The sequence below is a fragment of the Heptranchias perlo genome, unplaced genomic scaffold, assembly GCF_035084215.1.
Source record: "Heptranchias perlo isolate sHepPer1 unplaced genomic scaffold, sHepPer1.hap1 HAP1_SCAFFOLD_54, whole genome shotgun sequence".
Lineage (NCBI taxonomy): Eukaryota > Metazoa > Chordata > Chondrichthyes > Hexanchiformes > Hexanchidae > Heptranchias > Heptranchias perlo.
In genome coordinates, this window is record NW_027139559.1 from 3,069,643 (window position 1) to 3,097,022 (window position 27,380).

The 27,380-nt window shown below is 42.8% G+C and overlaps 1 long non-coding RNA gene and 1 gene segment (V, D, J or C); one reads left to right on the forward strand and one right to left on the reverse strand.

Annotated features, from left to right (window-relative positions):
• LOC137315165 (uncharacterized) overlaps nt 1-27,380 on the reverse strand; it is an 87,899-nt gene that overhangs the window by 47,507 nt on the left and 13,012 nt on the right. The gene's annotated exons all lie outside the window — the stretch shown is intronic.
• Nucleotides 241-27,373, forward strand: LOC137315218 (Ig heavy chain C region, membrane-bound form-like). The segment is given in 10 exon segments: nt 241-362; nt 503-783; nt 1,551-1,635; nt 11,724-12,041; nt 13,416-13,718; nt 13,795-14,112; nt 18,541-18,861; nt 19,990-20,310; nt 25,129-25,286; nt 27,275-27,373. Coding segments are annotated over 10 exon segments (2,247 nt in total).

Below are 27,380 nucleotides of genomic sequence, written 5' to 3' on the forward strand. Positions count from 1 at the left end.
AGCACAATCGACGTGGATGCAAAGTTCCCAACAGAGTTCCCATGAAGCGTGTGCTCCATATCTCCACTGATCTCTTCATGTTAATTGGATGAAGATTTCACTGGCGTGAGTGACTATGGATATAGGGGACATGATGCAACACATCACAAACCGCGAGCTATACTCACTGCTAATGGTCTCTCCCTCTGCCCTATGCAAATCAGCTCACGCTCTCGCGATTTATAAGGACGGTGCTCAGATACACACGGTTACACAGCACAGTCGGTGTTGAGGTCTGGAGTTGGCCCTGTTTAAAGTGTTCACTGCTGGTGAAGAAACAATGAATATTTTCTGGGTTTCGGTCCTTTTAGCCTCGTTACCGAGTAAGTGCATTTTATTAAAGAGATTAAATATTCCTTTAATAAAACTGTGTGGCTGCCTCCAAATTGTGGAAATTTCCTTGCTTTTAACTCTTGTATTGTTTCAGAGACGCGATGTATAAAATATATTTTTCTCCATTCAGATGCCTTCAGTGGAAGAGTAGTCCAAACACCGACAACGGCAACGAAAGAGGCAGGCGAGTGGCTGACCATCAACTGCGTCTTAACTGATTCTGGCGCTGCTAAGTTTCATAGCGCAAGATGGTACCGGCAATATCCGGGTACAATAGACAAGGTAGACATATCCATTGGCGGACGATTTGTTGAATCGTTCAACTGGGGAGTAAAGTCTTCTCTGCGAATCAACGACCTGACAGTTGAAGACAGCGCCACTTATTACTGCAAAGCTTACTACGGACTTGGTGTACCACAGTAATGAATCTTGGATTCCCGTAACACATAAACTGTACCCAAACCTCTTAAAACAAAGTTAATACAGGTTATTCTCCAGGTGGCTAAAAACTTCACGGTTAAATACTCACTGTCTCTGTCAAGCATTGGCTAATATATTAAAAACTTTGTCTATTAATTTAGGTGATTGTTGTGTATATGTTATAATCATATTAATAATGGAACTTTGATATTTCTCCAGGATTGGGATAAGAGACTGAGAATTCTAAACATCTGCTGGGATCCCAATATAAAGGCAATGATTTGAATTATATTTACTGTATCTTTCAATCAATATCTTGGACTATCTGAAGGGATTTCTGTGACATTTGTAGCAATGGATTTCTTGTGCTGATCTGAAACGATGTGTGGCTGCAGTGACACACTGACACAGTGACTCGGGCCACGGCACAAACCTCTCCAACAGTTATTTGTTTTACTACTCGTGAAGATGACTGCTTAATGTGCTTTCTTCCTTATGGTTGTTACTTCATAAAGTTTGAAATCAATTCCAATTCGATCTTTGGTGATAATCTAGCTGAATTCCATGATATTAAATCAAGGGATTATCTTTTTCAGTGCTACAGGAGTTCGCATTGCACATTGTAAATATCTGGTTCGACAGAAACTGACGGAAAATTAAGATAGGTTAATGACTGCAGTGTATTGGAAAGGTCATTGCATCCGTGTTGTTTTGGTGTATTTATTACCGCACCTTAATTTCAATGACCCTTTTTGAAGGAGGCTGACTGGGAGCTGAAAGACTGTGGCATTTACGGTTACTGTTCCTCTATTGGAACTGGCACCGTGCTGACTGTGAACTCTGGTAAGTGACCTCTCTTGCTACTTTATCAATAAGATTTTGTTCAGAGAAGATATGAAGAATTAGCATTCTCGTTAAAATGCTCTTAAGTGCACAGGGCAATAGCCGAAACTGTTTTTGGAGGTTCGGTTAGCTTCGCTGTCAGTTTATTTGGTTTAAACTTAATAATCTTTTTCAAAAGTGATTATGCTCGAGAATAAAACGAACCTATGTTTAAATATATAACAATCCTGTATTTAAATACATAACGAACCTCAAAACAAGCCTGTTTACCACCTATGGATCATTTAAGATGCTGATTTATATAGTTATGAATCTCGCCGGTGTGATAGTTTAAACAGTTAAAACACACCCAGCCTAGTGCTGTTATTCTCCTTAGTGAGGCGGCGCAGCATATCCCTAATATACATTATTTCTGATTCGAAGAATTAATAACATTCTGTGGCGAGGAAAGTTTGCTGCAAACAAGGAATTAATTCAACGTGTAATTTTATGAAATATTGAGTACGAATTACTTTCCCCCTCTAAAATCACCCCTTATTCAATTAAAAAAAAACTGTTAAATTAATACCGGTACCGAACCTTCGAATATATTGTCCATTCGAATCTTGACATTTGTGACCCTGGATTAACGGCGCATGCGTCACAGTGACCCAGACAGAAAACAAAATGATTGGGGGTGAAATTGGTCTGATCGAGGAGCGCGGAACGGGCGATAGCAAATCGGCCGCCCGTATACACCGCGTCAGATTTTCCTTTATATTGACTTGGAAAATATTCGGAATTTTCTTCCGATCAAACCAAGTAAAACGGACAGTGAAACTATCCGAATCTCCAAAAGAGCTCGAACTATCGTTCTGTCAAATTCAGTGGAAATAAGGCCTGGCGGGGTGTAAAACAGGCCGCCGATTCGCAAGGATCCCGTGTCGCGTTACTGGCGTAGGACAATTTCATCTCCTATACTGTAGGTCTGTGGGAGGCCTGTTTCCATGGAAGCCAGTCTCCTGGACAGTCGCATTTCGGACAACAGAAACACTCTGTGTTTAAGATTGTGCCGAGTAGCAGAGAACATTGAAATTGCGGTGGGTTTGAGTGTGAGAAGTGAAATTCTCTTTTAATGTCTGTGTACAGAAATAAATGTAAGGAGTCTTACAACACCAGGTTATCGTCCAAAAGCTGTTGGACTATAACCTGGTGTTGTAAGACTCTTTACATTTGTCCACCTCAGTCTATCACCGGCATCTGCACATTATAGAAATAAAGTAAACATTATTGTATGCCTCGTGGAGAATCGTGAAGTCTTTGACTCACTGTTTATACATTTTACTGTCCGTTTCCTTATTTAATTTGAAGAAACAATGTGATTGTTTGGAGCCTGAGTGTTGGTCTGATAGACTGGATATTCAGTCAGCATTTCAAAGAGAGGAGAATCCCAGAGCTGATGTGCAGAGTAAGGGGGATGTTTTTTGCCATTCCATGGTCCGGATATCGCTTGCCTGGAGATTGGACAGGTTAAGCGTCGGTGCAGATGATGGGAGGGGCGGGTCCGCATACCTGGGTACCAAGCGACACTGAATCCGAGAAAATATGTCCCTAAAAATCATAAAACATTGAAGTCGATCTACATAATTCCATTAAATACCCCCTGGTCAGGTACAATATGGGTTAGGTAGAAAAGAAGAATGTGTTTGCATTTATAAACGCATCTTCCATGACCTCGCGACGTTCCAAAGCGCTTTACAGCCAATGAATTTGTCGAGCAAATCCCCCTCTACACTGTGTCATACAACACTCCCAGTTCAGGAGCACTAGGGGTCAGATAGAGGGTACAGCTCCCGCTACACTGTCCCACCAAACACTCCCAATGCAAGTACAGCACAGGATAGATACAGGGTAAAGCTCGCTCGAGAATGTCCCGTCAAACACTCCCAGTTCAAGAGCAGTAGGGGTGAGACAGAGGATACAGCTGCCTCGCCACTGTCATACATCACTCCCAGTTCAAGAGCAGTAGGGGTTAGACAGAGGGCACAGCTTCCTCTACACTGTGTCATACAACACTCCCAGTTCAGGAGCACTAGGGGTTAGATAGAGGGTACAGCTCCCGCTATACTGTCCCACCAAACACTCCCAGTGCAAGTACAGCACAGGATAGATACAGGGTAAAGCTCGCTCGAGAATTTCCCGTCAAACACTCCCAGTTCAAGAACAGTAGGCGTTAGACAGACGGTACAGCTTCCTCTACACTGTGTCATGCAACAATCCCAGTGCAAGTACAGCACAGGATAGATACACAGTAAAGCTCCCTCTACGCTGTTAAAACAAACGGTCAGAGGGCAGGTACAGCACGGGGTTAGATCCAGAATAAACGTCCATCTACACTGTCCCATCAAACACTCCCACCGCAGGTACACGGTTAGATATAGAGCAAAGCTCCCTCCACAATGTCTATCAAATACTCCCAGGTCAGGTACAGCAAGGGTAAGATACAGAGTTACGCTCCCTCTCCGCTGTCCCATCAAACAATCCTAGAGCAGGTACAGCTCGGGTTAGATACAGAGGAAAGCTCCCTCTACACTGTCCCATCAAACACTCCCAGAGCAGGTACTGCACGGGTTCGATACAGAGTTGCGGACCCTCGACAGTCTCCCATCAAACACTCCCAGGGCAGGTACAGCTCCGGTTAGATAGAGGGTAAAGCTGCTCTACACTCTATCCATAGGAGAAGGTAGATTACCAACCTTACCGGATACCAGAGCAGATTACCTGAATGGCCCCTGACATGGAACCTGAGAAAATGTCCAGCATAAAGCTCCCAAAATGTGGCAGTCAGTAACATTGGAGAATAGTGTGTTTGAACGGGAGCAACGAGATGCAGATTGTACTAGAAACACTGGTGAAGCGAAAAGTTTCATCACAGACATAGAACACGGCACTTATCGAAAGGAAAAACCTTCTAAGAACAGAAGAATGTGCGCGGGCAGAAACTCCGATTGGTTCCTTTGCACGAATCCACGCAAATTGTTCTCCCATGAATTCCCTCCGAAAACAACTGATACTCCCCAGTTTAAATAATCCTAAATCTTGCAACTTTCTCTTCCGAAATCACAAGACCATCCACTTAATATGTACGTTCCACTAAACCAGATGTCAACTGGTTTATTAAAAACGGGTTAACCCCTCTCGTAGGATAGTCAAGCGTTAACCGTGGTTCCCTGAGACGGCCAACAGTGATTTTTAGGGTTAATTTCCTTCCTTGCCTCCTCTGAGCGAAAACAAGGAATGAAGCAATAGTATTAATATCTCTGTCAATGGTATTCACTTCACCACTATCATTGGGAGATCTTTTGATATAATCACCCAATTCACGCAAAGATTGCAAATTTAGTACTTGCATTCTGTCGCCGTTGTTCAGATAAATAACTTGTTCACTTCCACCTCGTAGTTTCGTTAATTCATCTTACATTGTTTCAAAGATGTGTATCATTGTTTTAGTTTTGTAAAGCATCTGAAGTTGTCCTTTGAGATGTATCTCTTTCTCTCTGACTTATCCATTTTTTCAGCAGCCATTATTTTCCAGGCTCTTGTAGGAATCCAGCCCAACCCTGCCAATCATAGAATCATAGAATGATACAGCACAAAAGGAGGCCATTCGGCCCATCGGTCGTGTGCCGGATCTTTAAAGCTAGCCAATTAGTCCCACTCCCCTATTCTTTCCCTACAGAACTGCAAATGCTTTCACTGCAATTCATGATCGAATTCCCTTTTGAAAGTTATTATTGAATCTGCTTCTAACACCCTTTAAGGCAATGCATTCCAGATCTTTGAAATTCTCTGCTTAAAAAAAAATCTCCTCATCTCGCCTCCAGTTGCTTTGCCAATGACCTTAAATCTGTGTCCGCTGGTTACCGATCCGCCTGCCACTGGAAACAGTGTTTCCTTATTTACCCTTTCGAAACCTTTCATGATTTTCAACACCTCGATTAAATATCCCCTTAACCTTCTCTGCTCTAATGAGAACAACCCGAGCTTCTCTAGTTTCTCCACGTAACTGAAATCCCGCATCCCTGGTACCTGGTAAATCTCCTTTGCACCCTCTCTAAAGCTTTGATATCCATCTTAAAGTGTGGTGCCCAGAACTCGACACAATACTCCAGCTGGGGCCTAAGCAGTGATTTCTGAAGGTTTAACATAACTTCCTTGCTTTTGTACTCTATGCCTCTATTAATAAAGCCCGGGATCCCGTATGCTTGTTTAACAACCTACTTAACTTCGCGTGCGACCTTCGAAGATTTGTGTGTATATACCCCGAGGTATCTCTGTTCCTGCACCCCCGTTAATATTGTACCAGTTTGTGTATGTTGTCTCTCCTCATTCTTCCTACCAAAATGCATCACTTCCAACTCACTGCGCTAAATGTCATTCGCCATGTGTTTGCCCATTTCATCAGTCCGTCTATGTCCTCCTAAAGTCTGTTAATATCCTCCACATTGATTTCTACATTTCCGAGCTTCGTGTCATCTTCGTGTCATCCAGGTCATTAATATATATCACAAAGAGCAGTGCTCCTAATACCGACCCCTGGAGAACACCACTGTATACTTCCCTCCAGTCTGAAAAACAACCGCTTACCGCTGCTCTCTGCTTTCTGTCACTTAGCCAATTTCGTATCTAGGCAGCCACTGCCCCTTTAATTCGATGGGCTTCAGTTGTGTTATGCTATGTTCCTTGCACATTGAAAATATATCTATTTGATTGTATATCTCACTATAAGACATTCAGAGCGAGAAACCTCTCTGGCCCGTTGCACTTATTGCGAATTTGGGTCGACGCTTCGGAATGATTCATCATCTATTCATTTTAGTCATTGGCAAATTTTGAGGAACACATTCCAGAATGGCTGGAGCCTGATTTTAATAAATTAGCCCCAGCCTTCTAATCTTCAAGTGAAAACAATGTGTTCTGTATCTCGCTATGCTTCTTTCCAACCAACGTGAAACGGCCCTCTCCCAGCCGTTGGTTTATAAGTCCATTGACATTTGGATTGAGGGATTTTGAAAATGTTATTGAGGAAGTTGTGGAGAAGATTTTTCGGAAGTTCCTTGGATAAGTATAAATACTAAAGAGTAAAGTTAAAAATTGGAACCAACTAACCTAAGGATGGGATTAGATTAGAGATGTAAAAGGGAATCTTCTCCAGAAAGGTGAATGAATCGCAGATGTTAGACAAGGACTTAGTCTCGGTTTCTACAGAAAAGTGTGTCCGTGGGAATGGAAGTGTAGAGCGGGAGAGTGAGGTGCAATTAGATTGAATAACTAGAGATAAGTAAGGAGTGCTGAGAAGATTGTTGGAACTCATTCTATCCTCGAATGTTGAGAACAGACAAAAAGCAAATAGCAGATGCTCGGCCCACGAATATTCAAACATCCTAGGATGTGGAATTTGTGCCAGAGGACCGAGGTAAAATCTTTCTCAAAGAAGGGGAAAGGTTTACATAGGGTAAACGCGGGGCCGTCGGCTTACCGTCAGTGCTGGATCATCTTCTAGAGTCATATTACTGGAGAAAATTAACATTCACTTACAGAGGCATTGTTTCATTAAAGACAGCTAGCACGGATTTGTAGAAGGCAAGTTCTCCCTGATAAATTTAGTTTGACAGGTCTTCGAAGAACTCTACTCATTCCCATGTTTAATTCTGGTCACTGCACCCCAGGAAAGTTAGATTGGCCTTGGAGTGGGTCGACCGCAGATTCACCAGAATAATACATGGGACAAAAGGGTTAAAATATGAGGCAAGATTGAATGGATCAGGATTGTATTCCCTTTATTATAGAAGATTAATGGGTGATCAAATTAATGTGTTTAAGATGACAAAATCATTTAACAGGGTAGATAGAGAGAAACTATTGACTTTGTTGGGGGAATGCAGAACAAGAAGGCATAACCTTAAAATTAATGCTATGTCGTGTCAGGTGGTTGAAACGATACCAAATAATGGGTTTGTTAATCAAGTAAAGTTGTTCATTTTCAATATTCGCAAAGGACTTTGCAGAGGAAGCACAACATTACATTATCAAGGAATATAAAAAAGGAACAGTAAAGTATTCTACAGACACATAAATAATCAAAGGACAGAGTTAGGGCCACAAAGGGAAGCACAAGATAAACTCGCAGGTAATGGGCAGCGACATGGCAGAAATATTGAATAGTTACTTTGCCTCAGTATTTACCAGGGAGAATAATAAGGTGGGCAGAATATTAGAAGAAAAGATTTTTAAAAACATAAGACTTTTAAGATAGAAAATGGGGGAGATAATTGATCAACTAAGCAAGCATGGAGAGGATCAAACCCCTGAACCGTATGGATTTCATCGGCTCATAATAAAAGAAGCTAGGGAGGAGATAGCAGAGGCACCATTAGATATATCTAAAAATTCATTAGAAAGGGGAATAGTGCCACAAGACTGGTGGACAGCTAATGTGAAAACTATATTTTAAAAAGGAGATCAGAACAAGTCCAGGGAATTATAGACCAGTTAGCCTAACGTCGGTGTTAGGAAAGATAATGGAATCTTTGCTCAAAGATGTAATAGAAAAACATCTAGAAAGCGAAAATAAAATAAAGAATAGTCAGAAAGCAAAGCTATGCTTGACCAACCTTACTGAATGCTTTGACGAAGTAACAGGAAGGTTAGACAAGGGTAATTTAGTAGATGGAATATGTTTGGATTTTCAAAAGACATTCGATAATGTAGCACATTGTAGATTCATGACTAATGTTAGAGCATGTGGAGTCAGGGGACAGGTAGCAGAATGGATAGCAAGCTGGCTACAAAATAGAACACAGAGAGATTGGTTCAAGGGTAGCTGCTCAGAATGGGAGAATTTGGGAAGTGGCTTTTCACAGGGATCAGTGCTCGGGCCACAGTTGCTGACAATTTATATTAACAATTTGGACTGGGAATCGGGGTGTGTGGTTCATACAAACGTAGAATATGTCAGGTTGCAAGAAGACATTATTAAACTTGAAGAATGGGCGTGTCATTGGCAAATTAATTTCAATATATGTAAGTGTGAGGTGGTGCATTTTGTTTCGGAGAATAAGGAGGACACATACTGCTTGGATAATAAGAGTTAACATGGGGTAGAGGAGAAAAGGGATCTCGGGGTATAGCTATACAAATCAGTAAAAGAGGCGACGCATGTTAATAAGGCCATAAAAAGGCAAACAAAGCAATGATTTTCATTTCTAGAGGAATAGAATTGAAAAGGAGTGACGTTTTGTTAAACTTGTATAGAATCTGGCTTTTACCACACTTGGAGTACAGTGCACAGTTGTGATTTCAATATTATAAAAAGATACAGAGGCATTGAAGAAGGTGTAAAAAAGATTCAAAAGGATGATACCAGAACTGAGAGAATATACCTGTCGGGAAAGATTGAACAGGCTGGGGCTGTTTTTTTCTGGTAAAGAGAAGGTTCAGGGGTGACCTGATTGAGATATTTAAGATAATGAAAGGGTTTGATAGGGTAGACGTGGAGAAAATGTTTCCACTTGTGGGGGAGTCCAAAATTAGACATCATAAATATAAGGTATCCAGTGGGGAATTCAGGAGAAACTTCACTCCCCGATGAGTGGTAAGACTGTGGAATGCGCTAACATAAGGAGTATTTGAGGTAAATAGCATCGCTGCATTTAAAGGGAGACTAAATAAATACACGAGGGAGAAAGGAATAGAAGGATATGCTGATGGGGTGAGATGAAGTGGGGAGGGAGGAGGCTCATGTGGAGCATAAATTCCGACATAGACATGTTGGGCTGAATGGCCTGTTTCTCTGCTGTATTCTCGATATAACTGGATGATTTGAGCAACCTCAGACAGTTTAGTTGATTGGGCAGGTCGATACCAGATAACACGCAACATGGAGAATATAAAGTGATAAATTTGGAGAGGAAGAATGTAAGAAAATATTCACTAAATTGCAACACTTTCAAAGTAGAAGAAGAACAGAGAGACATAGAGCTTCAGATTGATAGATCTTTAAATGTAGGAGGCTGTGTCAGCAAGGTTAGAGAGTAATAAAGCAAGGACATAACATTAGATTTATAAATCATTTGCTTAGGCCAAAGTTGAAGATTGTGTCCAGTTTCGGTGCCTTAATTTACGTAGGATGTCAAGGCCACGGAGAGGGGGCAGAAGAGATTCAACACGATTATGCAAAGGATGAGAGGCGTTAACTATGAGAAGAACATAACAACAACAACTTGCATTAAAATAGCTCCTTTAACGGAGTAAAACCGTCACAAGGCGCTTCACAGTAACGTTAACAATCAAAATTTCACACCGAGCCGCATAAGGGATATTGGGACAAATGACCAAATGATTGCTCAAAGAGGTAGGTTTTAAGGAGCGTCTTAAAAAGGAGAGAGAGAATGAGAGAGGCGGAGTGGTTTAGCGAGGCAGTTCCAGAAATTAAGGCCTTGGCTGCTGAATGCACGGCCGCCAATTGTGCGGCAACGGAAATCGGGGATCGGCAAGAGGCCAGAATTCGTGGATCGCAAACATTTCGGAGGGTTGTGGGGCTGGAGAAGGTTCCAGAGAAAGCGGGGGGAGGGGCGATGCTATGGAGTGATTTGTAAACAAGGTTGAGAATTGTAGGATCGGTGGGTTGGGAACGGAGACAAACGTGGGCTCTTTTCTTGAGATCGAGAAAGTTAAGAGGCAGTAAAGTTTTAAGTGTTTTCGATAAGCTAAATTGAGAGAAACTATTTGCCGTGGTTGATAACAGGCGGGTATAAGTTTAAATGGAGATAAACGATTTGCCGTGGTTGATAACTAGTGGGTATTAGTTTAAATGGAGAGAAACTATTTACCGTGGGTTATAACTAGTGGCTATTAGTTTAAATGGAGAAAAACTATTTACCGTGGGTTATAACTAGTGGGTATAAGTTTAAAGGGAGAAAAACCATTTACCGTGGTTGAAAACTAGTGGGTATAAGTTTCAGATCATCAGCCAAAGATGAATGGAGATATTAGTAGATTTATTTTTATTATGGAGAGGGCTGTTAGGACACAGAACCTCCTACCAAAAACAAAAAAACAATGCTGTTTGCAGAATCATAGTATCATTGGAGGTACAGCACAGGCCGGAGGCCATTCGGACCATTGTGCCTCTGCTCGCTCTTTGAAAGAGCTACCCAATTAGTCCCACTCACCTGCTCTTTCCCCATGGCCCTGTAAATTAGTTTTAAATAGGAAGTAGGCAAATATTTGAGAAACAAGGTATCGGGAAAGAAGAGGCGAATGGAACTGCGCACATCCGGCCCCTGATTATAGGTCCCTTCAGGTGAATAGATATAAAATCACAAGCCAAGCCAGGAATGTACAATTTCCCCATGTACACTCCCGCCGTGCGGCCTGGGCGGGCCCAGCGGAGTTTCTACTGCTAAGCGGATAGCTCTGACACAGAGCCCGCAGTGTCGCGATGGGCCGAAAGAATCCTTCTGTGCTGTAAAATATTTTAATTCGATCCCTCCCTCACCTGACATTACCAAAACCATTGCTGTCTCTGACCTCTGATGTTACAAACTCGTTGCTGCAATCGTCTAGAAATCCAAACAACTCCTTCCTTAAGAAACGCCGGTTGCAAAATATTCCTCGGTAAAGTGACGACATGAAACTGCTCCATCCCCAGGAAAATTAAAGCATGTTACTGGTAACAATAATCGATGTACATTTAATATCTGACTGTCACTACACACCACTGCACAGTATCGATATTTTTTCGCATAGCACATTGATCATTATTCACTCCGAAATTAACAAGTGATAAGAACATTATTTGAATGTTCGTTCATGACCGGAACTCATTTATCCCAACACGCCCACTGTAATATCAGCTCATTTAAACCCAGCTTCAATGCATCCATGTGTGTTAAATTTGGCGGTGTCCGTGGCTGCGAGCAACGTGATATTGACTAGATAATCTGTTTTCGGTGTTGGTTGGGGAATAAGTATTGACCAGGACTCGATATAAACGGTTTAATTGTCATTATAGAAGCGAGTAAGACTTTCTTTTTTAATTTTCTCAGTAAAACGTACTCCACCGATCATCAGTCTCCTCTACTCTGCAAGTGACGAACTGACAGCAAAAGGTTTTGTGCATCTGGTTTGCCTCATCAGCGAATATCAGCCAGAAAGCATTGCAGTGAGCTGGCAGAAGAACGGGAACGCTGTACAATCGGGCTTTACAACCACATCCCCAATTAAAAATTTGAATGGAGATTTCAGCTCCAGGAGCATCCTTAAAGTCACCCTGCAGGATTGGAACAGCGGGTCTCTTTACAGCTGCCAAGTGTCCCATTCTGCAACCAACAGTAACCAGCGGAAAGACATTAGAAAAACATCAGGTGAGAAAATGCAACCAATTCACAAGCTTGCACAGGTGAAACATGTTGACTTTCTTTCTCAGTATTGGATTAGTTGGGATGTTATTGTGATAATTTATCTGTGCCAGTTTATGGTGCAGTGAGACAGTAAAGATCATTGGGGATGTTTCAGCAGCAATGGCTGAGGTTCCTGAAGGTGCTCGCTGCCGGGCGGATGTTGCAAAAGGCATGACTATGAGATCTTGACAAATACATGAATATTATTCTATGGTCAGGGTAACACATTGATCAGCTCTTTCATGATATTGCAAGCAATTTACAAATAATTGTGATACATTCACCAGATCAATCCAGGTGAAACAGAAAGGAAACAGAACAGAAATGTATGTTTTACACACAAGGGATCAAACTTTAACAATGCGGTTCTGTTACTTTTTACATTTGTGAGGATTTATTGTGTGTGATACTGGGTATCAGTACAAAAATGTGTTTAAAAAAATGAAACGGGTGAGAGACGGACGGAGATAGAAACGAGAAAGGCAGAGAGAGAGATGGACAGAGAGGGGGTGCTGTATAAAGATTGAACCTACAGATACGGACACAAAACCAACAATGAGCTGTTCTTCCTTTCAAAGATTTTGTTTAAACGATACGGGTAAGGGCCGGGGAATACGACTAAGTGGATAGCACATTCAGAGAGCCAGCAGACACGATGAACCGAATGGCCTTCTGAGCTGTCGAATTCATTCAATCTTTCTCTCTTTCTTTGTCTCCCTCTCTCTCTCTCTCTCTCTGTCTGTCTGTCTCTCTCTGTGCCTCTCTCTCTCTGTTTGTATCTCTCTCTCCCTCTGGTGTCTCCCTATATCTGTCTCTCTCTATTTGTCCCTCTCTGTCTCTCTCTGTTCCTTTCTCTCTCTCTCTGTCCCCCTTTCTCCGTCTTTCTCTGTCTTTTTCTCTGTCCCTATTTCTCTTTCTATATATATATATATATATATATATTTCTCTCCCACCCTGTCTCTCTGTAACTGTCGTCCTGCCTCTCAGTTTTTCTTTTTCCCTGTCCTACTCTCTCTCTGATTCTCTCCATCAGTCCCTTTCTCTGCCTCTCTCCCTATCTGTCTGTCACGCTCTGTCTCTCTATGTCCCTCTCTCGCTCTATGTCTTTGTTTCTCTCTCTCTCTCTTAGCTTCGTTGAGTTGTACATAGTTTTGATTCGACTCAACATACGCGCAAACACCAAATTATTTTTAAAAATTCAATAATAATCAGTGAGAGACATATTCACATCATACCGTGTTATGGATTATCAATGAAATTGAAATCCTTGATAAATTTCCGAAACCATCAACACTAAATCATCGCCCCGATTCTGAATCTCTCGTTTCTCACTGACAGAGCTCACGGTATTTCTCAGAGATCCTTCCGTTGTCGAAGTTTGGATCAATAAAACTGCCACCCTGGTGTGTGAAGTGGTCTCTCCGGTTCCCACTGAGGTTACCATCTCTTGGACAGTGGGTGGAAAGATAAGGAATGAAGGAGTTCAAATTGAACCAGCTAAAAAGGATGGAAACCAGTACCTGACAATCAGCCACTTGACCAGCAGCGTGGCAGAGTGGGATAGCGGGGTTGAATACTCGTGTTCTGCACAACAGGGTCAATCATCTCCTCCGGTATTAAAACGAATCGGAAAGATAAGAGGTGGGTAAAATATCTATAGACATGTCTTCGAATGGCAATGGATGGAACACTAACACTTATTGAACTTCCGTTACAGTCGAGCCAGTCAAACCAAAGCTCCGCCTCCTTCCTCCATCACCAGAGGAGAGTCAAAGTAGGAGCGCCCCGACTCTCACATGTCTGATAACAGGATTCTACCCTGACAACATAATCGTTTCCTGGGAGAAGGACGGAGCTGCTTTAAGCACGAACGTTACCAGTTTCCCCAGTGCTCTTGAACAGGACCTAACCTTCAGCACAAGGAGCAACCTCATTTTGCCTTCAGAGGAATGGAAGAAAGGATCAAGATACACCTGTATCGCCTCACATCCCCCTTCACAATCCGACGTGAAGGCGACCATCCGCAATCTGAAAGGTACGGACCGTTTTTCAAAATACATTTACACAATCAGTGATTTTTACTTAAATCTCAGACCAAACTCGTACCACACACGCACTTGTGATCGGATCCCCATAGGTTACAGGTATAGCAAAATATATGGATATCAATGAATGCGCCTTTAATTCACAGACAGCAATTGGACGATAAAATGATCAGCACTCTGAATATGTTCGCCGCCACAAGCTATGTGAGGACCCAATGGTAAGAAGGGGCACGTTAAGGATCTCTTCAACCTCACTGCACGGTACCCTGGTGATTGTGGGCTTTCTTTAAACAGCAATATGCAGTAGCTAAAGACACTAAATCCACTTATCACCAGGCAGAGTGTTCCATACTATGTGGGGAGAAGACTTTGAGTGGCGTTTACTTCACTCTGCACTGCCTGGTTTAGGTTTAGCTGGACACTGAGTGGTTGCCAGCAGCGAATTTAAAGACAAAAAAGCAGCTAGTACTCAGGGGACGCAACCAATTGATGTGAGGAACTTTGTACATTTCATGTTTTCAAAGCTTCTGAACCGCCAGCGCTAAACGTCAGAGGAGACAGAAAGGTGTCAATTGACTGAACTCAATGATGTGACCTTCTGTTTCAATGAGTGTAAACTCCGCTCGTGTGATGAGTTTGTTTCATCTCTAATTGTTTTTTTCGATCAAATTGAAGAGTTTGCACAATAACCGGCCCAGCACCACCGTGCTAGGCGTGGAGAATCGTTCAAACCTCTGTCGATCTTAGGTTGGTTCCCCGATTACTGCTGAGTTCGTTGATCTCACCTGGTGGCGTTCGGGACCTTATAATCGAGCTTAGTGGCCCGCGATTCGTGAGGTGGCAATAGCGCATTGTTCTGCTCCTGGTCTCTGGTAAGTGCGTGTATGGTCATTCTGGGAACAACAAGATAGGAGTTGCCTGCGATGCCCTGACGATACAATAGCCTACTGATACTGCGTATGAGCACTCGCGAAGTATCGACCCCTGAGAATTGGATGAGGTACCGGACGTCGACCTATAGTTCACATACACGAGTGAGGAAAAGAGAGGATATAATAGCAAACCCGGCAATTAGACTCAAACTCGAGCTCCTCCGATTGGTAAGCTCCTGTACACTAGAATGGCCCTGTACAGTAAGAAGGTGCTGTGTTTCACCCCCGGATCTTCACTGAGTTAACTGATCTCAACTGGTATCTTTTTGGAAGTTCCGGTGGACTACGCACATCCGGGTTACTGTGGAGAAACCCGTTCTTGTCTCTTACTCGGTTCGGGGGAGACCTTGTTGAAGTCGGGGTGTTTACACCTCTGCTGAGGGCAGGATTGGACGGGGCTTTGCTGCTTTCACTGTAGAGTAGGCTGTTGATGCGCAGTCTTTCTGCTGATTCACGAAGAATGGCCACTTGAGAGATACTCAAGGCGACCTTCTCCAGTGAAGCTTGTACCGGAGTAGCAATAAAAACAGACATTTATATATCATCTTTAAGCGCCTCATACCATTTCACAGAGTTGTAAGGAAAACATAACCAAGTTAAATAAGGGAAGATTATGAGGCGTGACCAAAAATCTTGCTGGGTTTGAAGGAGGGTCTTAAAGTGGGAGCAGGAGGGGGAGAGGCGGGGAGGATTAGGTCGGAAAGTCCAGCGCGAGACCTGGGATCTAATCAAGGTATCACCACCTTCCTTATGAATGAAAAAGTGTTGTCCGTTTTGTTATTTCTTGTCCTATTCCCGGATCAGTGGAGTTCCACAGAATGATCAGCGGACTGAAGTTCATACAACACCGACATGGTTTATTTCAGCCACTCAGTGAATGAGAGTCAAAGTAAAAGATCATCGTTACAGCTACAAACGCCACACTTGTTGCTGCTATAAGAGCTTCCTTACGTTTTCACTCAATCTTTGGCTCCCTCAGATATCAAGGTTAAGTCCCTGAATTATCCCTTTTGGTTATCGCTCGCTTCTGACTACTCCAAAAACGGTCTTTTTTTGATAAATTTGAAAATGTCAGTTGACTTTTCAGTGGATTATTCCATGAAAGCAGCAGCGGATCGACGCTAGAATCTTGTAGAGAAGTACAAATAATTACCATCCTGGAAAGCCGGCTCCATTAACCGAGAGTACAAAGGCCATTTTCCAGCGGTTGCCCAATTTATTATTAAATCTTCGATCATTCGTACTCTGCACAGACCCAGAAAGTTGATATTTCATATGTCCCCTGAATATCCAAGTGCATTTAGGTGTCTACTCAAATAGTGGCGGCATAAAGCCTAATGTGGACTTCCCAGAACAATGGTTTGTACAAATTTCACTCCATTTTCACTGGGATTGTTAGACGATCATTAATAATATCCTGTAAAACGTACAGCAGAATTTTCCTCCAGTTCTGCTGCTCTGTAAACTGTTACACGATTCTCCCTGTTTGGGTTTGGTTCTAATTTTCCAATGTGGCATCGTATTGCCCTCAGGTAGAAGCCATGCATTAACAGACTTTTAAAATACCAGGAGGCGTCTGGGATGCTTCCTTACTTCGTTCGTTGGGAATCCAGGAATATATCCCAATTAGTACAGTTAAAATTAAAACTAAACCGAGTATGTTGTAAATCAGAAATTAGAACAGAAAGTGCGAGAAAAACAGAGCAGGCCCTTCAGAATCTGTAAAGATAGATGGTGTTGTATGATCCTTACTGAGAACTGAAACCACTCTCTGGAACTGTCTGACCTCCTCAGCCCCACGCTGTCCTTTCTGTGTAGAGATGCCTCAAAGTTGCTGACTATTTGCAGCATTTCCTGTTGTTATTAACGATATTATCCCGTCGGGTCTGCTCATCCAATGCGAATCAAATGCTGTGACTTCCTTTGTAGCACACACTTTTTTCGCCTTTTAGTATATTACAGATCCCAGGTCGATCTTCCCCGAAACTAAAGTCGCCCATTGTCTTCATTTTAGAAGACTGAGGTGAAGATCTCATTGTTGCAATCAGACCATTTCCTTCAGTTGGAATTTCTGCTGCTTGTTGCTTCCAAATACCCCTGTGTTGAAACTCAGTTTACTGCTTCAACTTATGGAGATGATTCACCTTGTTACAACCAATCATCTATTTTCTTCTTACCCTCCTATCATTTCATTTTACTGTTAAAGGATGGTCATTTTTGGAAATGAGGTATTGCACAAACCCCTTCAGATAAGAGTGACCTAGTAACACACACTGTGAAATAAACCGCACTCATTTTATGAAAGGACGATAACCTACTGTGATTAAATCAGAGATCCCAGTAGACAAGTATATAGTCATATCTGAGAAGGTGGAAGGAGAGAGAATGGAAGTGATTGTAATCAGTCCGGTAACAGTTTTTATAACACTCCCCTCTGGAGCATTGGCATCATTGAGAGAAATGGAGCAATTTTAGTGTAAGATTACAAAACAGAGTTACAATATTGGACATGTGCAATGGGCCCGTCACTTTGGTCCACTGTGGGGCGTTGGAAAGTTCAGAGTTGAAATCCCAGGTGAATATAATGAAGGCGGAGTCTATAATTTTCAGGGCAATACATTAAGCTTTTATCGAGAACGCGGTGGGAGGATTCCTTAAGATTGTATCTCATGCATAAAGTAACGATTTCGACGCTCAGAGTGGCTCTTTTACTTTAAAACTGAAGGCATGCTCTCCCACTTTCTGGTAGTACTTCCGTTCCTGCTCTCAAGGTACGGATACTAGAGAAAACCTTCCCACTGTTACTAGTGTAGATATAGAGCAGGACTGGACCAGGTATATCATCGTGAAATCATAGAATTCCTCACTTTACACTCTTCAAACGATGCCTCTTAAAACTCAACCTTCCAAAAGCGCTCCCTCCTCGGTCTGATTGGCAGTTTGTATTTCTCTACACTGTCTACCTTCTCTAAGTGAGAGAGCAAAATCGGTGCCAAATGACGCAGAACATCCGCAGATTGGTGCTGAGGGCACGTTTGCTTTCGCCGTTGATTTGATTGGTCGGTCCGAGACAATCTCATTTCAGACCCAAGCTTTCGAACTGGAAAAGAGAGGACCTTTATATGAGGTGTATTGGAACCCGCTACATACAGGCCACAGGGCAGCGTTTGACCTCCAGCATCAGTCAGTCTGAAGGGTGAAGGCTTGCATCACCAGAGCGGGCAAAAAGAGGTCCCCATTTTAAAACAGTCAGTTCTCGAATAGTGGAATGTTGGGATATATTGTGGAGGAAATCATTCAATGAAGCCAGAGGGACGGAAACAACGAGCCCAGATGGGCTCTGTCTTATTAGCTCAGCAGAAATAAGCTGAGAAAACTCATAACGGCCGACAGTAAGTATGATTTAACTTTTTGAATATGTTGCAGTCGTTATTACCCGTGGTTTCAACATGACACTTTGAAATTACCATTCCCTCTTCTTTCCAGAAGTATGTCATGGGACAGACATTTCTGTCACCATACTGAACCCTTCTTTTGAAGAGATCTGGACCAAACGAACAGCGACCATTGTTTGTGAAGTCGTTTATAGCGATTTAGAAAACGTCAGCGTGTCCTGGCAAGTGGATGGGAGTCGGAGAACGGAAGGAGTGGAGACTCAGGCTCCTGAGTGGAATGGAAGTAAATCCACAATCGTTAGTAAACTGAAAGTCACCACGACAGAATGGGGCAGTGGGGTTGAATATTTGTGCTTTGTGGAAGACATTGAATTGCCAACACCAGTGAAAATCTCCACCAGAAAAGTAAAGGGTAAGCACAGATAATATTCGTTCAGAGACTGACCCTACTCCATCAATGGTCGTTAAAGATCATTCATTTTCTACAATAAGGATAGTGATAGACTTCAAGATGATATAGACAGGCTGGTGGAATGGGCGGACACATGGCAGATGAAATTCAACGCAGAAAAGTGTGAATTGATACATTTCGGTAGGAAGAAAGAGGAGAGGCAATATAAATTAAAGGGTACATTTCTAAAAGGGGAACAGGAACAGAGAGACCTGGGGGTATATCTGTCTAAATCGTTGAAGGTGGCAGAGATAGTTGAGAAAAAGATTAATAAAGCATACAGGAAACTGGGCTTTATAAATAGAGGTAGACAGTACAAAAGCAAGGAGGTTATGATGAATCTTTATAAAACACTGGTTCGGTCACAAATGGAGTAATGTGTCCAGTTCTGGGCACCGCGCTTTAGGAAGGATATGAAGGCCTTGGAAGGAGTGCAGAAGAGATTTAATGGAATGGTTCCAGGGATGAGGGGCTTCGGTTACGTGGTTGGACTGGAGATGCTGGGGCTGTTCTCCTTAGAACAGAGAAGGTTATGAGGATATTTGATAGAGGTATTCAAAATCATGAAGGACCTAAACAGTGTCGATAGAGAGAGACTGTTCCCATTGGCTGAAGGGTCAAGAAGCAAAGGACATAAATTTTCAGGGCTACGGGGATAGGGCATGGGAGTGGGACTAGCTGGATTGCTCTTACAGAGAGCCGGCACGGACTCGACGGGCCGTAACCATTCTATGATATCATGAAATGCTCGTATAATTAGTGAAACATAATCCGGGATCCTGCCATTCACCCAACGGGTAAAGAATAGCGAGACAATTGCATGCGGTTTGAAACTGTTGTGTCCCAACAGATTCAATGTTATCCAAATATGAGATTCTCTCCAACTCTTTGCAAGCTAACATTAGGTCACAATGAAAACCACCAAAAGAAAGAACATTAAAGAAATCCATGGCCCCGCAGTGGGATGTGTAAACTTTCTCAGATAACAATTCCAAATGTCCAAAAGCGCATATTACCAGCAGACGGGAATGCGAAGTGAAGAAAGGACAAGAGACAGACTCAGTTTAACAAATATTGTTCTCTTTCCAGTTGACGGAATGTATCCTCCGAAAGTCTACGTCCTGCCTCCATCAGCGGTCGAGATTGAAACTGAGAAGACGGCAACCCTGGTGTGTTTAGCAACCGGCTTTTACCCTGCCGAGATTTACGTCGCGTGGTTGGCCAATGACACCCTTTTGGATTCAGGTTACACCACCCAACCGGACACGGAGAAGGAAAGTGGTTCCAGCTCCATTGTCAGCAGACTGAGAGTCACCGCAGCGGAGTGGAACAGCGGGACCACTTACTCCTGTTTAGTGGGACACCCGTCTCTCACAATGAATTTACACAGAAGTATAAATAAATCTTACGGTAAACCTATTTTAGTTAATTTTCCATTTATTCTAGCCGACAGTTTTCAATAGTGTACATAACCCCCCGTGGTTCAATAGCTTTTTTCTATAGAAGTGTTAGGGCTGTTATGTTCGAGCATCTGAGTCAGCGCGTCTCCCATTTATCGTGCGTCACAGTCACCGTCCAGTTCAGCTAACCATTGTTTAGATATTTCGCAAATCTGTGAAACTATATCAGTGAATGAAGGATAATTACGGTTAGAATCCGATAACGGTGAATAACCTTAATACCGCTTTATACAAGTTGCAATATTTTTGAAGATTCTTTGAAGGGTTTCGTGACGTTATTGGATAAACTGGAAATTATGCTTTCGTATGTATGTGTCTCCGCAAATTACAATAAATGCAGAATGAAAACCTCCTGACTTCCCGATTCGTTGTTTGTGTGCGTGTTATCTTCGAGATGATGGTTTAAGCCTTGATCCAGAAATCTATGGTGTCCATTGTCTAATATTCCACCTGTGCAACACGTTTCCATTCCCCAACTTTTTACAAACACTCGTGATGCTTTTAATCAGGTTACATTCATTCTCATCATAATTAGAGTCTTCAGGGGCTGCTGTGGTTTACAATTAACCCATGAGGTATCAACCTGTGAATGGAATTAATAAAGGTCGACAAACATCCGGTCACCCTTTAGAACGACAATTATTCACCAAGACTGGTAATTGCCTGGTTGCATTCTTATCTATCCAGTCATAGCTTGGGCATCTCCTGCAATGACTTCTCTTCCCGCTCCCACATCGTTACCTCTGGAGTCCCCCAAGGATTTAAATTTGGAAACTGCTATTTCTCATTTTCTGCTGCCCCTTGTCCACATCATTCGAAAACAAAATGTTTGATGCTTCATGTGTGCTGACGACACCCAACTGTAACTCACTAGCACCACTCTCGAGCCCTCCACTGTCTCTCATTTGTCACACTGCTTATCCGACATCCAGTACTAGATCCGCAGAAATGTCCTCAAATTAAATATTGGGAAGACCAAAGCCATTGTCTTTGGCCTCTACCACCAACTCTGTTCCCTAGTAACCGACTCCACCTCTCTACCTGCCCACTGTCTGAGGCTGAAGTACACTGTTTGCAACCTCGAGTTCCTAATTGACCCTGAGCTGAGTTTCCGACCCCAGATACTCTCCTTCATCATGACCGTCTACTTCCACCTCAATAACGTCGGCCGTCTCTGCCCCTACTCTCATCCATGCATTTGTTACCTCCTGACTTGGCTACTCCAATGTTATCCTGGCCGGCCTCCAATCTTCCATTGTCCGTAATCTTGACATCATCCAAAACTCTGCTGCCCGTATTATAACTCACAACAATTTCAGTTCCTCCATCACCCCTGTGTTCGGGGAACTACATTGGCTCCGGGTCTGGCAATGCCTCAATTTTAATATTCTTATCCTCTTGTCCTAATCCCACCGTAGCCACGCCCCTCCCTACCTCTGTAACCTCCTCCAGCCCTAGAACCCTCCGAGATCTCTGCGATCTTCCATTTCTGGCCTCTTGTGCATTCCCGATTTTCACCTCTCCACCGCTGGCGGACGTTCCTTCATCTGCCTTGGCCCTAACTTCGGAAATTCTCTCGCTAAACCTCTGCGACTCTCCAACTCTCTCTCCTTTTAGACCCTCTGTAAACCTGCCTCTTTATCCAAGCATTTGGTTACCTGTCCTAATATCTTCTTATGTGGCTTGGTATCAAATTTTGTCTGATTGCGCTCATGTGAAGCGCCTTGGGACGTTTTACTGCGTTAAAGGCGCTATATAAATGAACTTGTTATTGTTCTTATATTGAGCTATTAATCCATGCCATTGTAAAAGGTTTCATTGACTTTGGAACTATCCTCTTGTCAGTGTCGTGTCATCTTGGATCATTGACAGCTCTCTGGCTTCTGAATTCGAAGATTGTGGGTTCAAGCTCCTCTCCAGGACTTCGGCCCATAATCTAGGCTAACACTCCAGCACAATAATCATGGGGGTGCCGCATTGTCGAAGGTGTGGTGTTTCGGATGAGACGCTTCTCCTGGGCGCCGTCCGACTGTTCAAGTGGGTGTTAAAGATCCCATGGGAGAATGAAGGAGCAGCGAGCTCTCCCGGAGTGTGGGACCCGTATTCCATCCTGAACCTACACGATATATAAAACAGACTAAGCGTCCCATTAACGACAGTGATGCTCTTAGGTCCTTGTTATGGGTTGATTGGCTGCGGGGTTGTTTATAAAAGTAACAGCGATTACACTTTAAAAAGTAATTATTTGGTTGTGAAACTTTTGGGACCTCCTGTGGGGGTGAAAGGCGATCTATGAAGTGGAACCATTGTTTCTTATCATCGTCGTCATTCCGGCTGATATCGCTTCAGTTGAAACACAGGTCAGGGAGAAACACAGATTCGGCCAATGGAAAGCTGAGCAACAGAGATGAAGAACCGTCTCAGAGAATCCCAGCCCACAGCGAGTCAGCTGATCCCATCCTTGCCACCAATAGTGGCGCTGCATTTTCTTCCCAAGAGAAAAAACAGTTCGTTAATTAGAATGTCCGGTTGAAACTTGATAAGTGCAGACGCCAAGCCTGAACCAATTGCCCAGGTTCGCGAACTGGTGGGCAGGGCGGAATCCAGGCCCATCCGCAAAGACTCACCACCTTCTGAAAGGGGGGAAGCAACTGGTCTCGCAAAAAAAGAGCAACATGCAGCAATTACACCAATCACTTAGACACGGTGCATTCTGTTAAGTTTCTGTTATACTTGGTATGCTGTGTGGGGCACAAAGCATGAGTCCAAACAGGTTAACCTTCGTGGTTTTGAGATCTGTCAGGTGAGGGAACGCTACACCTGGTGGCTAGGTTTTGGAAAATACGCTCACGTATCCAAATTTGCACAACTATCATGACTGGCCGGCGGAGAGCCAAGCTTGTGTTGCTGAATCTTGGTACCTCCAGCTGGAGGAGCCGCTGTTCTATGGGGTATCTTATCTATCCATGCTGGAGGATATCTTGGTGAGGTAGTGCAGCCGCCGTTCTATGGCATATCATCTCTATCCATGCTGGAGGATATCTCTGTGAGCTGATGGAGCCGCCCTTCTATGGGGTTTGGTATCTATCCATGCTGGAGGATATCTCGGTGAGTGGATGGAGCCGCCCGTCTATGGGGTATGGTATCTATCCATGCTGTGGGATATCTCGGTGAGATGGTGGAGCCGCCCTTCTATGGGGTATGCTATCTATCCATGCTGGAGGATATCTCGGTGAGTTGATGGAACCGCCATTCTATGGGGTAAGGTATCTATCAATGTTCGAAGATACATCACTGTGCTGCGTATCTCACTCCGCAAATGACACATCCTTGATTCACTGGCCTCGACTTATGCCCAGCTGCACCTAGTTAGTGAGCAAATTGATGTGCTGCCCTTCTCACGGTGCCAATCTGTGAATCCCACAATACGGCATCAGATAATGCTAATGAAGTGCATTCGAAATCGGATAGCTCACCGGAGATTGAACTTTCGCTTTCACATTTTAAACAGAAAGGACTTGCTTTGGAGTCGGTTTTACGCCCTAGCGTGTTGCTATTTAGATCACGTAGCATGTCAGTTCACTGTGGAAGAACACTCGTAGAGTGAAATCTATGATTTGTAAATAACCATACAAATTTGTGACAATATGACAAAGTTTACTCTGCGCCAGGTCAGTCACTACTGCGATTATGATGCTTTGAGTTTCAGAATCCAATCGCCTACACTCAATACAAATACAATGCCCCACCAACGCCCCACCCACCCCCCACCCCTCCCCCCCCCCCCGCCCCAAAATCTCGGCCAGGATTATCATAGCCCGACAGTCTACATGACCGGAGATTTGTCAGTGGTGACACATTCCGAAGTTTAAGGGAATTGTTAACTTAATTTTCAATTCTGGCTCTCATGGCCAAAACGTTAGGGATAAAGCTTCATATCGTGTTTTTATTACAGAGTATTAGTGGCACCATACTGGAATATACGCTGCGGTGTGTTATAGATTCCACGAGATAATAATAATAGAGAAAACAAAAAATTGTACAAGAAATATATCAGGTCAGGAATACGAAACCTAAAAGTATGTCAGCGTCATCACCGTGAATCACAACTAAATCTAATGACAGTGATGCAGGTCTAACGACACTGTGTAGATGACAATGTGAAATAGTTTATATATAGTCCTATTTCCGAACGCGTCTGTATTTGCAAGTAACCTGTTACATAAAATGTCAGTAGGTGACGACCGTCGAATATAAGTGCGCTGATCAGACATAGTTGAATCTTTAGCCCGAAGTGTTTCCCTGTCCCCGCTTTACTGGCGATCTCTTATGTCAGTTTATGTGAGCCGCAAGAAATTTGGTCCTATAATCAGATCAACTTCTGTTCAGAATGGTATCGAGTTTCATTCTTTTACACAGAACTTCATTAATTTTATTGTTATCCGCTGCCAAAACAGAAAGTAAAGCTGTTTTATTCGCTGAAACGTAAAAAGGACGGATATTTGTTTGCTGTATAAAATCAATTTCCTGTTCTGTATACAATATCTGAACTCTACTATCACTATAGGAGTAGCCCCATTGTTCTGAAAGTCACTGTAATCGATATCGGGCTGGTTAATATGTTAGCTAGATTTTTATATTCCGTCAGTGCAAATTCAAATACACCATGTCCCTCGGGACTGCCGGTTTCATTTTATTGCAGCGCCTTTGTATCTATTCTGTTCTCAACATGAACACCTTTCTAACAATATCAATCTATTGGTTCTAGAAACCCCTCAAGTAAAGGACGATCCAGAAGACCCCGAGGTAGAGGAAGAAGGATTAGAAAACTTATATGAGGATGGCAGCACGGCATCAACAGTGATCGCTTTCGTGATTCTGTTTATTCTCAGTATGCTGTACAGTACATTTGTAACCGTACTTAAGGTAATATCATCTTTCAATAGCGCAGTGACATTGAGTAAATTCATTAGAAAGCTGAGTTAATACCTTAGATATAACCTGGGTACAAATGATGAACAAAATATTCTAATACAAGCATAATGAGCATAACATTTTTAGATTGGACTCCATTACTCGTTCCTATGTGATTAACTGGCACATTTAATAAACCTCCTGAATATGATAACACCAGAGGAACGCAAGTATACGACAATTATTGGGACATATAAGCAGAATAATAAACCAATAATGGGAAGTATTACTTTGCATCTCGATTGTGGAAAGTTGGAAGCACACTAAAAGGGAAAGAGATTATCGAATGATTCCGAGTGATAATCCAGAAATAGTTAGCAATATGGTGATAAAGAAGCATCCTGGGAATAGTGAGCGTGACGTATTTGAAGTCACCATCAAGTTTGCGAGGGAGAAAGGAGATCAGCAAACAAAGGTTTAGCACTTAAACCTGGCTCACTGTGAAGATATGAGGAAAGCATTGACGGAGGAAGAATGGGATAAAATTTCAGTCGGTAAAACGATGGACAAATATTGCAATTGATTGAAGAAAGTGATCAGCGAGCACAAAAATATATAACCCCATAAATGGAAATTCTAAATGAATGATGTAATTATGGTGAAAGAGAACAGTTCGGGCCAGAATTGAACAAAAGGGGGAAAGTTTTGTCAAAGCGAAGACAATGGCAAGTTTGACAGCCAGGACTATTGTCAAAAACAAAAGGATATCATGAAATTATGAAATGCAACGTCAGGTGGACAATTATTACAGTGGACATAAAGTATAATATTAAATATATTATCGGTACATCAAGAAAAAGAGAATGACAAAAGTGCAGATGGGATTGTTACATCGGAACACAGGAACAGGAGTAGGCAATTCAGCCCCTCGAGCCTGTTCCGCCATTCACTGATATCATGGACGATCTGTATCTCAACTCCATTTACCCGCCTTGGTTCGATATCCTTTAATACCTTTACCTAACAACAAACTGTCAAGCTCAGTTTTGAGATTTTCAACTTTGCTCGCCTCAACAGCTTTTTGGGGGAGAGAGTTCCAGATTTCCACTACCCTTTGTGTGAAGAAGTGCTTCCTGACATCACCGAGGGACGGATTAGCTCCAATTTTAAGACCATGCCCCCCTTGTTCTGGACTCACCCAACAGAGGAAGTAGTTTCTCTCTATCTACCCGATACAATCTTGTAATCATCCTAAACACTAAAACGCAAGAGGTACTAAATGAATACTTCGCATCCGTCTTCATTAGAGAAGAGGATGCTGCCAATGCAGCAGTCAAGGAGGAGGTAGTAGCGACATTGAATAGAATAAAAAGATAAAGAGGAGGTCCTTAAAAGGTTGGCAGTACTCAAACTAGAAAATTCACACGGACCGGATGGGATGCATTCTCGGGTTTTGGGGGAAGTAAGGGTGGAAATTGCGGAGGCTCTGACCACAATCTTCCAATCCTCCTTAGATATGGAACGGTGCTAGAGGGCTCAAGGATTAAAAATGTTAAACCCTTGTCCAAAAAAGTGGAAGGGATAAACCCGGCAATTACAAGCTAGTCAGCCTAACGTCGGTGGTGGGGAAACTTTCAGAGACAATAACCCTGGCACTTGGATAAATATGAGTTCATAAATGAAAGTTGCGCCGGATTTGTTACAGGAAAATCGTTTTTGACTAACTTGATCGAGCTGAAGTGACGGAGAGGGTTGTTGATGTATATAAATTTCAAACGACATTTGATATAAAACCGCATAATAAACTTGTTAGCAAAATTTAAGCCCATGGGACAGTGGCAGCATGGATACAAAATTGGCTAAGGGACACAACACAGAAAGCAGTGGTGAACAGTCGTTTTTTGAGATTGCAGAGAATTATACAGTGGTGTTCCCCGGGGCTCAGTATTAGGACCACTGCTTTTATGATATATATTAATAACCTGGACTTCACTATACAGGATACAATTTCAAAGTTTGCAGATGACACGGAGCTCGGAAATGTAGCAAACAATATGGATGATAATAACAGACTTCAGGAGGACATGGGGGGCTGGTGAAACGAGC